Here is a 17,007-nt window from a genome sequence, read left to right on the forward strand (position 1 = left end):
GTAAACTCAGGAGCCAATGAACTGGAGCCAAGTGGGAGAGTCTGCCTCCCAGGAATAAAGGCTCTCCTGTCGCCAGTCGATCTGGCCCTATTCTTTTCGTTGATTGGTCGGAAATCCCAATCCGTCGAGGAAGCGTAGCGTTGCGGCCAATTGACGTGGCGTTACTAGGCGTGTTGCGCCCTTGAGGCGGGAGCCAGGCCACAAACGAATTTCCTGATTGGCTCCGGTCTGCGGGTTGCTGGGGAGAGGCACGGAGAGGCGGGCGGGAGTCGCCAGGGCAGACGCTGATTGGCTGGGGTGAGAGCACCTCTCCTTCCGATGATTCGGCTCTTCTCCGCTCAGTCTTAGCGAAGCGTCTGCTGCTGTCGTTTGAGTCGTCGCTGCCGCTACCCCCTCGCGGATCAGGCGCCAGCGTCGCCCGCCCGCTCGTCCACCGCCCTAGTGCCGCTGGGAGGAAACGAGAGGGAGGCCTGCGGGTTTGTCGCCGCCACTTGCCCCCCACCCCCACTCCGGGAGAGCCGAGTCCCGGCCCAGGCTGTCGCCTGCCACCCCTCAGAGCCGTTACCTGCGGTCCGCCACAGCCGCCGGCTGGGTGAAGCGCGCGCCATGGCCTCCGGAGCTGAGTGAGTGTGAGCGCGCGCCCGTCCGCCCCCTGTGGGTGCGCGCACCGGGGGACCCACCGCGCTGGGTAGGCCCAGCCGGGCCTGGCTGTGGGCGCGTCTTGGAAGTGAAGACAGGGAACGAGGGAGAGGGAAGAAGAGGAAGGGCGAATGAGGAGCCGCGGACCCCACCGGGCCCAGCTGCGCACCCGCGCGCCCCCTAGGCAGGGCTTGCGTTGGGCCTGGGTCGGGGCCTGGGCCAGATCGTGCTGTGTCATGCAGGCCCGGGCCGGCCTGATTGGCTCCTTTGGAAGGGCCGTCCCGGCCTAGTGAGGTCTGCGGGCTCACACTGACGGCGCCGAGCCCCGGGGCCTTGCGGCGCCCACCTGCGATCTGATCTGCCACCCGCTTTGGGCCTTTGGTCCCAAGAGAGCGCAGGCCCCGCGGCGGGCCCAACGCCCTAACTGGGCCCGGTGGGCGTGGACTTTGAGCCACGTGAAGGCCTTAGCCCGGAGACTGAGGCGGAGGCTGGAGCTGGGAAAGGCCTGGGAGCGCAGGGAAGCTCACGAAAGCCCTTTAGAGCTGGGCCGGCGTGGCCAGTAGTTGAAGACCTCAGTGGTGAGAGGCTGTTGAGTAGAGGGCGGGCCCAGCCGTTCGGTTCTGGCCGCCTTCATATTAATACTTGAGGCCTGTTATTTATACGAGAAGGCTTTCGTCAGTTTTCCTTGATGTTGTGAAATGCAGTTCTTTGAGTTCTTGATAAAATTCAAATCTCAGGTCGTTTTTTATCGGCCTTTCTAGATTTCAGCCTTTGTGGTGTGAAGGTTAGAGTTCCCTTAAACTCACACATTCCTTTCCCTAAGCAGCTATGTTGAGAAATCCTGGGCCCTCTGCTCAGGAAAGCATCAGATAAAACCTGACCACCTCTGCCCATTTTAGAATCAAGAGCTTTAAATTCTAGGAGTATAGGTGGAGACACTGCCATCCTGTGGAAACCCTTCTATGCAAATCACTTTACTGACTTGAGAGTTTAGGTGTTTTTTTTAAGACGTGTTCCTTTTTTCAGGTTTCTGAATTGAGATGAAGTATTATTCAGGTGCCTATTTAAAAGAACTACTTAATAATTAAAGTAATCTCTTAGTCTTTAGTTTCCAAGACTGAAAGTAAAAGTCCAGAATTCTTGGAACCTGGCATCATAAGACAGTTTCTGATCTCTATGTCATCTTGATGACTCTTACCTGAACTCTGTCCAAGTCTCCTGTGGCCCGTTGGGGTTCTGAAAAGGGCCTGAATCATGCCGAAGACCAGGAGGATGTCCCCCAAAACAGTTCTCCAGGACTGTTGGCCTGGAATCAAACTGAATTCCATCATGTAGAGGTTATTTTGATCTCAGGAGATAGATGTGGAATTAAAGGTCTTTTAAGAGCATCCCACTCTTTGCCAGTGCCAGGGTCATGAAGGTAGGCAGAATGGAGATTTTCCTAGAATGCAGCTTTGGGGTTAAAATACAAAGTTATGGCTAGAGGCACCTGATATTTTATTTTTTTCTAGCCCTAGTCCTATACAGCAGACAGGAAGATGGGCAGCCCTTGAAGGATATTTTGATGCATGGGAGAGAGGGAGAATTGATGGATTTAAATTGCCCTCTCATATTGATCATGGTTGCTTTCCAGGATGTTTATAAGCATTGGAAGAGTATGCCTCTGCAGCATTGTGATCACCACTTTTGGCTTAAAAAGTTAGTCACTCAGTTGTGTCCGACTGTTTGTGACCCCATGGACACCCACCAGGCTCTTCTGTCCATAGAATTCTCCAGGCAAGAATACTGGAGTGGGTTGCCATTTCCTTCTCCAGCAGACTTTTGGGTTGGGGGAGGCAAATTTAAGCTAAGGAAACTCCATTCTTGGAAATTAGTTTAAAGGGAATGGATAAAGATCCAGGCTATGTGAGAGGGTCAGCAGAAAACTTATAGCATTTTTAGATGAATGGGATTTGTGTAATATTACTTTTGAACGTATCAGGACCAAAAGATGTTAAAAAAAAAAAAATCCTGTTAACTTCCTAGCTGTTATTCTAGAGTACAGACATCTTTTTTTCTTGCAAATTGTGAAGATATTTCCGGTAGGAATACTATTTTGTCTTTTGCTGGCTGATAATTCCCAAATCCTAGAATGGTGCCTGGTGTATTTATGGAATTCTCCAGGCGAGAATACTGGAATGGGTAGCCAGTCCCTTCTCCAGGGGATCTTACCAACCCAGGGATCAAGCCCAGGTCTCCCACATTGCAGGTAGGTTCTTTACCATCTGAGCCACCAGGAAAAACCATAATATATGTGTGCATGCTGAATTGTTTCAATCATGTCCAACTCTGTGCAACCCTATGGACCGTAGCCTGCCAAACTCCTCTGTCCGTGGAATTCTGCAGGCAAGAATACTGAAGAGTATGTGGCCATGTCCTCCAGGGGATCTTCCTGACCAAGAGATCAAACCCAAGTCTCCTGCATTGGCAGACAGATTGTGTACCACTAGTGCCAGGAAGCTCACACACGCACAGACACACCCCTTGTTAGTTTGTTGAGTGAAGAAATAATCCATGGGAAATGTTTCTTTTTATTTATTCCTTGGTGTCTTCCATTGTCTGGCCTCCTTATTTGGGTTAATGCGTATGTTTTCCTGAGCCTTACTAAGACAAAATAAGACTTTCTCTTTAACGGGAGAGCCCGCAGAGAAATTGGTGTTGGGAAGTGGTTTAGGTAGTTTATTTAGGTAGTTTAAACTGAGTTCAGACTCAGGCAACCTTGATGTAGACAAGAGGGATTTGGATTTGTCCCATGTCTTAGCATTTCTTGGTTTTAACTTTTTGAACCAACTCCATGGAGTTGTGTATCTTCGCAGAGATAACCTTGAAACTCCATTTGAGCTTGAGCTTCTTTCTGGTGAAGATTCCAGATCTGATAGTGTTTTCTGTTCACTTTTTTCAAATATGGTGGTCTTTATGCTTTGCATTCCTGTGGTGCACAGAATGCTCTGGCATTCAGCAGGTTTAGCCAGTAGGAAGGGCAATTTCTAATGATTCTTCTTCATAGCTTCCAGGCTTACTCTGTGGGGCTTGGGGCCTCTCCAAGCCCCATGGGAGGTCATCTTACTGCAAGAAGATCAGCAAAGAAAGAGTTTGTGCTATGTTCTACAATGCTAATCATTCTAAACCTCAGATACCATATGCCAGACAATCATATCTCACTTAAGACAGTCCATTTTGCATTCAGCATCTCACTATCTTAAGATAGTAATCCTCTGAGATGAGTGCTACTGTAGTCTCCATTTTATATCAGCCTCCAGAGAGGTCAAATCACTTGCCCAAGATCACAGCTAAGTGGCAGGGTTGGAATTCAGACCCAACAGGTCTGACTGCAGAGCCCCTTCTCTTAATCACTATTCTATACTGTCTAAGACTATTTCCATTTGTCTAATTACTGCTCAGCCTCCACTTTTATTTTGTTTTCTTAGTTTCCTGACCCTAGGCAAGATCACCTGGGCGTTACAGCAGGGATACCATTACTCGGAATACCAAGAGTTGCTGAAATAGGAATTGTAATATGTACTTGATAAGCATTCTTGATCTTGGCTGACTTTCTTTTTGTTTGAGCTCTATGTGGGGATAACTTCATCAATGCACTATTTCATTCTTAAGTGTGAGTTTTAGAGACTGGTGGGGACGTTGCTGGAATTTGTTTTGGAACTGACTTCTTTTTCTCTTTCTAGTTCAAAAGGCGATGATTTATCAACAGCCATTCTTAAACAGAAAAACCGTCCCAATCGGTTAATTGTTGATGAAGCCATCAATGAGGACAACAGTGTGGTATCCTTGTCCCAGGTAAGTTGGGTCCACAGTCCAATCTTTGCTTATTGCATTTAACCTGAGGGCTTTTCCCAGGTTTCTTTTCTCATTTTTCTTGCAGTGACCACAGATAGAATGGGGTTTACTGGGAATCCCAACCTCCAGGGCTGCTGCTTATCCCCTGGCCCAATGACCCAAAGGCCTTAACCTTCTTTCCTCAGCCCAAGATGGATGAACTCCAGTTGTTCCGAGGTGACACAGTGTTGCTGAAAGGAAAGAAGAGGCGGGAAGCTGTGTGCATTGTGCTTTCTGATGACACATGTTCTGATGAGAAGATTCGAATGAATAGAGTTGTTCGGAATAACCTTCGCGTACACCTGGGGGATGTTATCAGGTGTGTGTGGAGTTCTTGGCCCCTCGGGGATGGGAGGCCAGAGACTGCCTGCTTTACAGGCAGTACCCCCATAAAGGCCTTGGCAACTGCAGATATTGGGAGCTTATAGGCCATGGGAAGGCTTAGGTTTCTAGGTTGTCTTTAGGTTTTGGGTCTGCCTCTGGGACTTCAAAATCTGCCTCTTCATGATCCTTGGAACAGGTTGGCATTTCTTGACTTTCTTGGTACCTTTATTTTTTTCTGCCAGGGGTCACACCATAGAACTTGGTTTAGGATGCCATTTGAGGGCTGTATCTGCCAAATAAGCTTATAGCCTTGCATTGATGGCTTTTGTCAGGGCTAGAATGAGATGGGAGTATGGGCATGGAAGGTGGACTCCTAGCAGGTTTGTATAAAGATCCAAGCTAATCGAGGTGAGAGGCATAGTTTGAGCCAGGCCTAGGATAGTTCCAGTTTGAGTGATTAGACTTTAGGCAAGAGGTTTCTCCGTCTTGAAGTCATCCCTGGCCACTGCTACCCAGGCCACTGCTACCTGTCACCTGGCCAGGAACATCTCAGGCTTCAGATTCTTTTGGGGGGGATTCTAGGTTTTATGGAGCCTTCTTCCTGGAAGTGCTTAGTCACTTTCTCAAGGTGCTCTGACCACCTGACTGAGATGATTTTTTCACATGTATTTCTCTGACCCTGACACTTGTCAGACTAAGGTCCCCTTTTGTAGTGTTGGGTTACCAGTAGTAACCAGAATGGGTCATCCTTGGATATGTCTCATTGAAGACCTTCCCTTCTGTGTCTTCGTGGGGATTCCAGATGTGTGGGTCTTTCTTTTGCCTCACCAATTGTGAGTGGGCAGTCTCAGCAGCTTCTTCTAGAGGCTCCCCCTATCACTCTACCCTGCATATGACCTGTTCTGCTTGGCTGTTGCTTTGCCCTCACTCCAACACTACCCTCTTGCCTCTCTTCACCTAAAGCCATCCCTGCCTTTTCTCTTTCGCTCGCCATCAGCTCTCTGTGCCAGGCCCTTTTGGACACCCAGAGCTTGGGGCTGCGATGTGGTTGGTAATGTGGAGTCTGCTTGTCATCCTCAGCATCCAGCCATGCCCTGATGTGAAGTACGGCAAACGCATCCATGTACTACCCATCGATGACACGGTGGAAGGCATCACTGGCAATCTCTTTGAGGTTTACCTTAAGCCATACTTCCTGGAAGCTTATCGACCCATCCGGAAAGGTGAGAAATAATTCTAAGGACTGAACTCAAGGGCAATTGTTGTAGGGATACCCAAAAGTAAACCTTGGTCCATCTTTGTCTATTCTCATACATGTGTGCATACATACACATTCTGTACATGTGTACTTTCTCCTTCCCTGCTTCCTTGCACTTCCCTTTTTCCCATTCCCACTGTTTGCTCCAGTACAGTAAGCTATCTTCTCTTGTATCTCTGAAGGAAGAGGTGGGCAATTTGGGGTGTATCACAGTCCACAGTGTATTTAATACTTAACGCAGTTCTGCTGGTGGTGGTTGTGCAAGCTTGGGTTATCTATATCCCAGAAGTCAAAAATCTTATGGGTTTCTTCCTGGCACATCAGGTTTTATTCACTGTCTTTTAAGGGGCAGAGAGACTTTTCACAATTCAGCTTTCTCTTTTTGCCTGATGCTTAATAAGATGTGGATGGGAAGGAGAAAGGACAGTATCTAGTGAACTTGGCATTCTAGATCCCAGGTTCTGATGGGGAGTTCTTAGCTTGGTCTGGTGATAGATACCTCTGACTGCTCTTGTGCTGATTGCTCTCACAGGAGACATTTTCCTTGTCCGGGGTGGAATGCGTGCCGTAGAGTTCAAAGTAGTGGAGACAGATCCCAGTCCTTATTGCATTGTTGCGCCAGACACAGTGATCCACTGTGAAGGGGAGCCTATCAAACGAGAGGTGAGTTCTCTTCCTGATCCCAGTATCCCACTTTGTGAGTGCTCAGCAAGGCAGTAGTGTGGTAGTTCCAAAGAATCCTCAGGCTTGATGGTTAAGCTACTTCCCAGAGGTGGAAAGCATAGCTATTCATTTCTGGACATAGGTATTTTTTAGAAGTATCTGATATCAATAATTTTTAAAATCTAGATTGAGCTTAATGAGTCTAGTGGTTGAAATAATTTTTGAAGAAGTGATGCTGATATGACATCTAGATCCCTGCCCGTTTCCCACACTTTCTAGCTTCAGGTCTTAGGGGAGCCCACCGCAATAAGACTAACGACAATGTAATAAGGAAAGGCTATGCTAGAAATCTTTGTCATGGAATGAATAAACAAATATAAAGTAAAAGCAAAGATTGGAAATTCCCTGGCAGCTCAGTTGTTAGGACTCTGCGCTCTTACTGCTTAGGGTGTGGGTTTGATCCCTGTTGGGGAACTAAGATCCCGCAAGCTGCACAGCATGGCCATATAAATAAATAAATTCTTGCCCTGGGGTTTTTTGAATTGTTTTTTGAGGCATGATCCCCTTAGAGCAGAATCTTCTCATACAGCAGATTCTGTAAACCAGCTTTAGAGAAATTCACCTTTTGCTGATAGTAGCATTCTTATCTTCTCCTTTTCTTTTTGCTGATAGTAGCATTCTTATCTTCTTTTCTTTTTCTCTTCCATCTTCAGGATGAGGAAGAATCCTTGAATGAAGTGGGCTACGATGACATTGGTGGCTGCAGGAAACAGTTAGCTCAGATAAAGGAGATGGTGGAGTTGCCCCTGAGACATCCTGCCCTCTTTAAGGCCATTGGTGTGAAGGTGAGTATTCTGGGCTCTGTTAGCCTAGGGTGGTGATTAACAACTACTCACCATCTAATCCTAGGACCTGTTTTCATATCTGTTTCATCATTGCCTTGGATTCAAGAGGAAGTACTATATTCAGGTTTATAAAACACTCTAAATTCGTTATAGCTACTAATGGTCTAGAACAGAGTAGGTCAGTTAAGTTCTCTGTTGAATTTTTTTTCTTAATTACAACCTTCAAAATGTAAAGACTGTTTTTATCTAATGGACCCTATAAATATAAATAGTCTGTTTTAAATATTTATTATTTAAAGTCTCACCATAGTTTGCCAGCTTGTCTAGAATGTGTGTGTGTGAAGTCGCTCAGTCGTGTCCAACTCTTTGTGACCCCGTGGACTGTAGCCCGCCAGGCTCCTCTGTCCATGGGATTATCCAGGCAAGAATACTGGAGTGGGTTCCCATTTCCTTCTCCAGGGAATCTTCCCAACCCAGGGATCGAACCCAGGTCTCCTGCATTGCAGGCAGACGCTTTATCCTCTGAGCCACTAGGGAAGCCAAGTGTTGCCCGATAACAGTAAAGCAAATTTGCAGTGTGAAGGATCCTGAGTCCAGAATATTTGAGAACTGCTGGTCTAAAATGTAACATCCCAGTTGTTCCTGTATCATAGGACACCCTGAAGATGAAGTTTGCATCTATCCCTTTCCCTAGTGTACATTGTGTAAATAAATTTATCTTTTTGGGGGGTACTTTTCCATATCCTTCCAGTGGATGAAGCCAGAGAAAAGACAGCTTCAAAGAGGAAAACTTGTGGCTGTTGGTAGGAGAAGGCATTCCAACATGATAGTAAATCCTGGAGGGCTGTGATTATAGCAGTGAATGAGCCTCTGGCCAACACTCTTAAATGGCTGAGCTAGTCCTGTTTAAAGTCAGGCCCTTGGCCTAATGCCCTCTTACTTTTCCTAGATCCCGGATCTTCAGACTCACTCATACTAAGAGTTTCTTAGTGTGGTTTCTCTGCTGTCTGTCTCCTGTGTATTCATAAATATTGTCAGCTTTCTGCCATTATTATCTCTGCTGCAAAGAGGAGGGAGTATGGTCTGAAGTAAGGTGTCTTCCTGACAACTGCTTGACAACTGCTATTTGAGGGCTCATTCAGAGTTGAGCTCTAATTCTCATCCTGTTTAAATAGAGTCCTTCTTAGGCCATTTTAGGGTACCTGGGGTTGGGAGAAGATGAGAATCTGAACCTAATCAACCCTCTGTACTGGTCCTCAGCCTCCTCGAGGAATCCTGCTCTATGGACCTCCTGGGACAGGGAAGACCTTGATTGCTCGAGCTGTGGCAAATGAGACTGGCGCCTTCTTCTTTTTGATCAATGGTAGGAGACTTGGTTCACTTTGTGTTTGGCTGGACTCCACTTTGAGCTAAGCATGACCCAGTCTCATGAGCAGGAGAAATCATGGACATGCTCATTTGTGTACATAGCCTCATGTATACTTAAGTGTTTGTATTCTAAAGTCTATTGCAGACAGATAAGCAGCAAGGGGAGGGTGTGTTACTCTGGTGTCCCTTGATCTATCCCACCTTGAGAAAGAGCGTTAATAGGCTAAAGACATTAAAGAGGAGTAAGTTAGAATGAGAACTCAAAATGTCTATGCTTACTTATTTGAGAGGGTTTGGGGGAAGACTGGCTGAGATCAACTATCTCTTTGAGAATGATATTTCACTGGTAGGGGTCCAACCGGTGCTGCTTCTGCTCTGGCCAGAGGTCCCACAGCATCTGCTGTCACCATCTTCATACCTTTCAGCTCAACTGAGATAAGTGTATTGAGCCCCTTGACATCCTTTTATCCTGGCTTGGTGGCTACCCTGGGATAATTGTTGGTAGGGGCTGTGAGAAAGTAGGCAGATGTTACCACATTCTCACCCAGGACCTGTCTCTGAGCTAGACAGACAAGATATCCGAATACTTTTTGAGATTGAGGAAGGATATATTTTTGTCACTGCATGCATTCTATTTGCTTTCAGGTCCTGAGATCATGAGCAAGTTGGCCGGTGAGTCTGAGAGCAACCTTCGTAAAGCCTTTGAAGAGGCTGAGAAGAATGCTCCTGCTATCATTTTCATTGATGAGTTGGATGCCATTGCTCCCAAAAGAGAGAAAGTAGGAACTTAACCAAGGGGATAGTAGGGTTGTAAAAGGTCCTGACTTCACTTCTGACCAGACATTTTGTCCTGACAGACCCATGGGGAGGTAGAGCGACGTATTGTATCACAGTTGTTGACCCTCATGGATGGCCTAAAGCAAAGAGCACATGTCATTGTTATGGCAGCAACCAACAGACCCAACAGCATTGACCCAGCCCTACGGCGATTTGGTAAGGACCCCAAATAACTCTTCTTGCTGTCTTTGCTCATGTGGAGATTATGTCTCCAGTGGGCTTAATCCTGTTGATCCCATATCTGTCCTTCATCTAAGTCACCTAATCCTGAGGATTTCTTTCTTTTCTTTCTTTCTTTTTTTTTTTTTTGAGGATTTCATGAAGCCCTTTGCAGTTAGGCAAAGAGTAAAGTCCTTTCTTTCCCTTATTCCATGTCATGTCCAGGGTAACCACGCATCCTGGTTTGCCTGAGACTGAGGGATTTCCCAAGTTATGGGGCTTTCAGTGCTAACACCAGACATTTCCTGGTCACAGTGGAATGGTTGGATGCCTTAGGCCTGGGCCCTTCTTCCCTATGCACCAGAAATGATCCCTGTCTATGCGTCATCTCACAGGTCGCTTTGACAGAGAGGTGGATATTGGAATCCCTGACGCTACCGGACGCTTGGAAATTCTTCAGATCCACACCAAGAACATGAAGCTGGCAGATGATGTGGACCTTGAACAGGTGGCATGTTGATGAGGGCTGGCCAGAAGTTCGGATGTCTTGTTGCCAGACAGTTGAAGGGAACTGACTAGGGACAGAAGCTTCAGATGTGAGGCGATTGATTTTAATTCCTGGGCAGGGAAAGGGAAGTGATCTGAGATTGAATCCAGGAAACTAGGTTTGGCATTTTTCTTGGTTTACTGAATTAGGGTGAACCAGAATATTGGGGGCAGCTTTATTTCCAGGCCCCAAGTGCAGGCTTGAATACTTAAGAGTCCAGCTAATGAAAGGGCTGCTGGTATGAGTTTAGGGAAATGGAGGACCCAGAGATAGGAGTCAGAGGAAGAGGGCAGGGTTCTGTTATCTAAGCCAGAATAGAGACATCTAAGCTAGGTCTCAGAGGCAGGAGAGTAAGTGGATCTTCTCTCTGCAGGTAGCTAATGAGACTCATGGGCACGTGGGAGCTGACTTAGCAGCCCTGTGCTCTGAGGCTGCTCTGCAAGCCATCCGCAAGAAGATGGACCTCATTGACCTAGAAGATGAGACCATTGATGCTGAGGTCATGAACTCCCTGGCAGTTACTATGGACGACTTCCGAGTAAGGGCCGCTCTCCATTTCAGGTGCACACACATGCACTTTGATCTCTTGCCTGGCAATTCTCATCCCCAATTTTTCTTCCCTTTTTAGTGGGCCCTGAGCCAGAGCAACCCATCAGCACTGCGGGAAACTGTGGTAGAGGTGCCTCAGGTGACCTGGGAGGACATTGGGGGCTTGGAGGATGTCAAACGTGAGCTTCAGGAGCTGGTCCAGGTAGGGTGCTTGGTCCAGGGTGGGTCACTGCTTCAGCACATTGTCATTGAGCTGGTGGTATTGGGGTGTTGACACATTGATTGCAGAAATTATGAGCATGATTCAGGAACCTGCTGTTCTGAGGTTGGAAGCACCAAGAATCCTGTCACCTTACACCATGAGATGGTGTGGGAGGATGCTTCTGTTAGGTTGGGTTTCTCTCAAACTGGGGGAGATAGCCCTGAATCCTCTTTCTTTTTCTTCCTAGTATCCTGTGGAGCACCCAGACAAATTCCTCAAGTTTGGCATGACACCCTCCAAGGGAGTACTGTTCTATGGACCTCCTGGCTGTGGGAAAACCTTGCTGGCCAAAGCCATTGCTAATGAGTGCCAGGCCAACTTCATCTCCATCAAGGGTCCTGAGCTGCTCACCATGTGGTTTGGGGAGTCTGAGGCCAACGTGAGGGAAATCTTCGACAAGGTGAGCTACAAGTGGCTGGGCTATCAGTTCACTTGCTTGGGAACAAGTTAGGGGTAGAGGTTGTTCTTTGGGAGAGTTAAGACCATCCCATTCTGACAGCTCAGTTAGGGCAGTGAAGGTCACTTTATTTTCCATTTTTCCTCAGGTCTGAGAGACCCAGTTGTGCTAATGCTCAAGTCCATCTGTCTCTCACAGGCACGCCAAGCTGCCCCCTGTGTACTGTTCTTTGATGAGCTGGATTCGATTGCCAAGGCCCGTGGTGGCAACATTGGAGATGGTGGTGGGGCTGCTGACCGAGTCATCAACCAGATCCTGACAGAAATGGATGGCATGTCCACAAAGAAAAATGTATTTATCATTGGCGCTACCAACCGACCTGACATCATTGATCCTGCCATCCTGCGACCTGGCCGCCTTGATCAGCTCATCTATATCCCACTTCCCGACGAGAAGTCCCGTGTTGCCATTCTCAAGGCCAACCTGCGCAAGTCCCCAGTTGCCAAGGCAGGTGCAAGGTCTTGGGTTGCAGGGTCGTGAATTTGCAGGCTGTGTGGAATGCTCCTTGGTTCCTGGACAAGGTTCCATTGGGGATTTCTGGGGTTATGGTTGAAAAGGAAAGATGGAAGATTTGAGGGTATTAAGATATCTAGAATAAGGAATAAAACTGGTGGCAGAGGATGGAACAAAGTGGAATTGGGAGTGCTTTGGTGGCTCAAAGATCAGTGTATCAAAAGAGGCTAAAAGCTAAGGTAGCTCTCTTGCTTCTTTTAGGATGTGGATTTAGAGTTCCTGGCTAAAATGACTAATGGCTTCTCTGGAGCTGATTTGACCGAGATTTGCCAACGTGCTTGCAAGTTGGCCATTCGTGAATCGATTGAGAGTGAAATCAGGCGAGAACGGGAGCGGCAGACCAACCCATCAGCAATGGTGAGTCTGCATCCTTAACCCAGATGTGCCTGTCTTAGGGAGCCAGGGGACAATCTCCACAGTGCCCTAGAGTGTACAGTTTTGGAAAGGTCATCTATCAGATGTTTAGCATGCCATGGAAGAGAAAATGCTGAGTACTCAGATAACCATGTCAATTGGGAATTACAAAGGCTGAGAAGAAATGAGCATAGAAACAAATAGAGCAGGGCTGAGAAGCTAGGATCTATGGACCTTTTCTTGGTGTTCCATGGACCCCCTGAATTAAATGCAGAATTTGATATGTATGTATATATAGGCTCAATAAAGATAGGGATTTTTGTTATCTCACTTGTTTCCCACTGTAGCATGGCACAGTGTTGGAAACTGACTTAATAAGCAAATAAGTGATTGGCTTTCTCTACCATTAGTGATGTTTCTCTCCCTCTCATAAAAGCTTATAAACTATCCAAAGTCACAGCAGTTGAGTGGCTTCTTGGTAGAAGAGATAGGATGTGAGCCGGGGCTATAAAGAGAATAGAGGTTAGGTAAAGGAAGTAAGTCACCCAAGTAGACTGCTTGAGGAATAGAACTGCAGGAATTGGGAGAACCTGGATACATTAAAGAGGTTGTGTGTTACTGGAAGTGAGGCCTGTGAGTAAGGTATAATTCAGTTGTGATAAGCACTGAGAACCATTGACATTTTCTTTTTGAAAATATAGGCTTATGAGGTATAATTTATATATTGTAAAATTCACTATTTTTAGTATACTATTTCCGTGCTTGTTAACAAATATATTTTAATTGCTGTAACTGCTACCACAGTTGAGACGGACAAATTTCTGTCATCCCAAAAAGTTCCCTCAGGCCACCTTTTCCCCTTTCTTTGGTTGCAGCATGCGGAATCTTAGTTTCCCAATCAGAGATCAAACCCATCCCCCCTGCACTGGATGCCCAGAGTGTCAACCCCTGGACTGCCAGGGAAATCCCTCTCATGTCACTTTAATCAGCTTTTTATTCCCACCATAAGCTCTTGGTAGTGAAATCTGTCCCTCCAGTTTTACCATTTCCCGAATACATTGGTAGGTTTTTAAGCAAAGCAATGACTCAGTTTTAGGAATATTGGCCTGGCAGCATATTCAAGTTGGATAGGAGAGGCCCAATCTGCTGCTGCAAAAATGGGGTCAGGAAGGCTAGGGAAGGAATTCAGGCAGAGCCTTAACCAGCCCTGGTGGTCTGTGTTTACCTGTCCTACAGGAAGTAGAAGAGGATGATCCAGTGCCTGAGATCCGCCGAGATCACTTTGAGGAAGCCATGCGCTTTGCCCGCCGTTCTGTCAGTGATAATGACATCCGGAAGTATGAAATGTTTGCTCAGACCCTTCAGCAGAGTCGGGGCTTTGGCAGCTTCAGGTAACTAGGCTTCAGTGGGCTATGTTTAAGTCGTCTTGGGGAACTGTACAACCAAGGCGGTGGGAGCCCTAAGGATGCTAGAAGGGGTAGTTGTGAAAATCCTACACAAGCACTATCCTAACCCTCTTTTTTGCCTTTGCTCTTAATACAGATTCCCTTCAGGAAACCAGGGTGGAGCTGGCCCCAGTCAGGGCAGTGGCGGTGGCACAGGTGGCAGTGTGTACACGGAAGATAATGATGATGACCTGTATGGCTAAGTGGTGGTGGCCAGCAAGCAGTGAGCTGGCCTGGCTGGACCTTGTTCCCTGAGGGTGGGGGCGCTCGCCCAGGAGGGACCAGGCGTGCGCCCACAGCCTGCTCCATTCCTCAGTCTGAACAGTTCAGCTACAGTCAGACTCTGGACAGGAGGTTACTGTTGCAAAAAAAAAAAAAAAAAAAGTGATAAAATAAAATCGATTTTCATTTGGGAGGCGGAGAGTGAATTACCAACAAGGAATTGGGCCTGGGGCCTACACCATTTCTGCTGTAGTTTAGAGCAGTGCAGGGAACCTCTGTGGGTGTGAAAAAGGCATTATCACCAGTCCCCACAGCAAAGCATCTGCACTTCACTCAATGCTGCCCAAGCCCTCCCTTTCCCCTGCCCAACGTGGGCAGGAGGGTGAAGGGCTACAGTTGCTGGGTGTTTATATAGAGAGTAGGTTGATTTTTATTTTACATGCTTTTGAGTTAATGTTGGAAAACTAATCACAAGCAGTTTCTAAACCAAAAATGACATATTGTAAAAGGACAATAAACGTTGGGTCAAAATGGAGCCTGAGTCCTGGCCCCTGTGCCTGCTTCTTTCCTGGGAAGGGCCTTGGGCTGCTCCTCACTGCCAAGGCACTCTTCCAAATGTGAAATAGTAGAAGTGAGGTTGCACCCTCTTCCCCTCCTGATTAACATTGGTGTACTGCTGCCTCGCCAGTGTCTGCGGTTTCACTGGATAGGACTGCAGCGGAGGGCAGGGCGCAGCCTGATGGAACTTCAGAAGTGGTGAATGTGGCATCCTCTACCTATATTTGATGGGGATGGTGAGACTAGGCCTGTAGAGTCCCCTTTTCCTGACCAAGGCTGGGTTGGGGTTTAGTCTCTGGAGATGGATGTTCTCTTGATGCATCTAAAAATTTTCATATATTCATGTTCTGGTTGAGGATCACTTACAATTATGTCCACCTTTATGTAATTTGTATTATAAAAACATAGCTTTTTTTCTAATATAAAATTCTAGTTTTGGATGTGTTTCTTTCTAAACTAAACATCCTCCCCTGCTCCTAGTTTTTCAGATGATTGCTTGCATAGTTTTGTTGAGGTATAGTGTGTCTTCTTTGTTCAACATGTACCAGCGTAATCCCTTAGTATTTCTGGGATCCGTATTGTGATGCCTTACTGAAGAAGAATATGATGCAGAGAAAATAATCTACTGAATCAAGCTAGTCATTCTAGTATTTACACCAGCATCCAGTTTGACCTTTATAGGTAGGTAATCTGCAAGGACTCAAGATGGTTACATAGACTGATTAAATTGGGGCATCTTGAACTCATGTGCTATGAAATAGATATTCTTACACTTTTGTGATTTGCTTTGACTCTCCCTGTTAAATGTGACACTTTTCTCTGCCAGATCTTGTCTTTGCTCCTCCTTTGGTTTTCACACCATTTAGGTATCCTGGTGGCTCAGCTTTCAGTCTTCTTACTCTTACATTGTTGCACCGTCTCATCCCTGTGGCAGCCTAACCTCAGTGAGACCAAAGGCAAGGTCTTTTGGAGAAAAGACATTTGGTACCTCTGCATCAGGCTGTGGGAATAGAGCGGAAAATAAGATCCCACAAAATACGTGAAGGGTACTAGTAATTAATACATTACAAAAATTTGTATTAGAATGATTGCTTTGCACTCACTTATAACACAAAGTATACCTATAGGGAAGGTGGTTGGAACTGTATAGACTCTTTAGAAAAAAACAAGAGCAGACTTATGAGAGGCCTGGTTTTGCTTCTGACACGTGTGCTCATAGCATTATAGCATCAAACAGGCACTTAGCTCTTCTGGGGCCTCAAGATTTCTTAGTCTGATAAAACGATTGACGGTGCCTCATAAACTGTAGAAGGCAGTGTGAGGGACAGTTTATTGTCAACATGCACCTGCAGAATTCTGTATACTTAAACCAATGGGTGAACTGTAAAGCAAGTCCCTCTTGTCCCCCACAAGTTGCTCAGGAAGAAATTGGAATGTAGTCTTATATAGCAGATCAAGTTCTTTGGTTAGAAGATGGGTTTCTAATCAAGAATATGATGTCAAATTAGATCATAGAGGACCAACAGTTTACCACAGAGGCAAAAGCAAAGATGGAACTATATATCTAACATTTGGAGATGAATTGGGCTCTAAGATACTAATCCTGCAAGTAACCTTGAGAGTCTAGTGGTTACATAATGCCCAGGAGGAACACAGGGGTTTGATCATTGCTTTGAGCTGACCAAATGTTAAGTGAAGTGAAAGTCTCTCAGTTGTGTCTGACTCTGCGACCCCATGGAATTCTCCAGACCAGAATACTGGAGTGGGTAGCTGTTTCCTTCTCCAGGGGATCTTAAATAGTTTGTTAATGTTTCCCAGCCCTACAAACTACTGAGGGTTTAAAAAGACTTCAGAACATAGGATGTGGATTTTTTCATAAAGCGAATTGAGAGATGCATAGACTCATTAAATGGCCCAAAGGCAAGTGGAAATTTAAAAATTGCACTATCTTTGAGACTGAGACTTTCTGAGGGTGGATAGGTGAGAAGGAAAGGACCTTCAGTTCTACTGTTGGCCAGCAGGTGGTGAGTTGATCTCAGCCTGTATATATAAGTTTGGGCTAAATAAAGCTTCAGAACAGAATAGTAACATTAATGAGGAGGCAGAAGCTGTATGTGACTTCCAACTGGCTGTT

General features: G+C 46.3%; 1 protein-coding gene across 1 annotated transcript; it reads left to right on the plus strand.

The window, feature by feature from the left end:
• Positions 1-346: 346 nt before the first annotated feature.
• On the plus strand, positions 347-14,850 carry VCP (valosin containing protein). The gene is made up of 17 exons (XM_042243302.2): positions 347-623; positions 4,362-4,473; positions 4,659-4,831; positions 5,917-6,059; positions 6,627-6,757; positions 7,471-7,602; positions 8,863-8,965; positions 9,616-9,749; positions 9,828-9,963; positions 10,362-10,474; positions 10,887-11,051; positions 11,142-11,264; positions 11,512-11,724; positions 11,920-12,228; positions 12,496-12,651; positions 13,885-14,039; positions 14,191-14,850. The coding sequence occupies exons 1-17, from the start codon at positions 607-609 to the stop codon at positions 14,294-14,296; spliced, it is 2,421 nt and encodes an 806-aa protein (XP_042099236.1). The 5' UTR covers positions 347-606; the 3' UTR covers positions 14,297-14,850.
• The last annotated feature ends 2,157 nt before the right edge of the window (positions 14,851-17,007 follow it).

The sequence above is a fragment of the Ovis aries genome, chromosome 2, assembly GCF_016772045.2.
Source record: "Ovis aries strain OAR_USU_Benz2616 breed Rambouillet chromosome 2, ARS-UI_Ramb_v3.0, whole genome shotgun sequence".
Taxonomy (NCBI): domain Eukaryota; kingdom Metazoa; phylum Chordata; class Mammalia; order Artiodactyla; family Bovidae; genus Ovis; species Ovis aries.

Bases quoted from the DNA above. Each gene is read 5' to 3' on its own strand.
- VCP (XM_042243302.2), top strand. The intron at 12,652-13,884 runs GTGAGTCTGCAT...CCTGTCCTACAG, and splicing joins AGACCAACCCATCAGCAATG to GAAGTAGAAGAGGATGATCC. The intron at 14,040-14,190 runs GTAACTAGGCTT...CTCTTAATACAG, and splicing joins CGGGGCTTTGGCAGCTTCAG to ATTCCCTTCAGGAAACCAGG.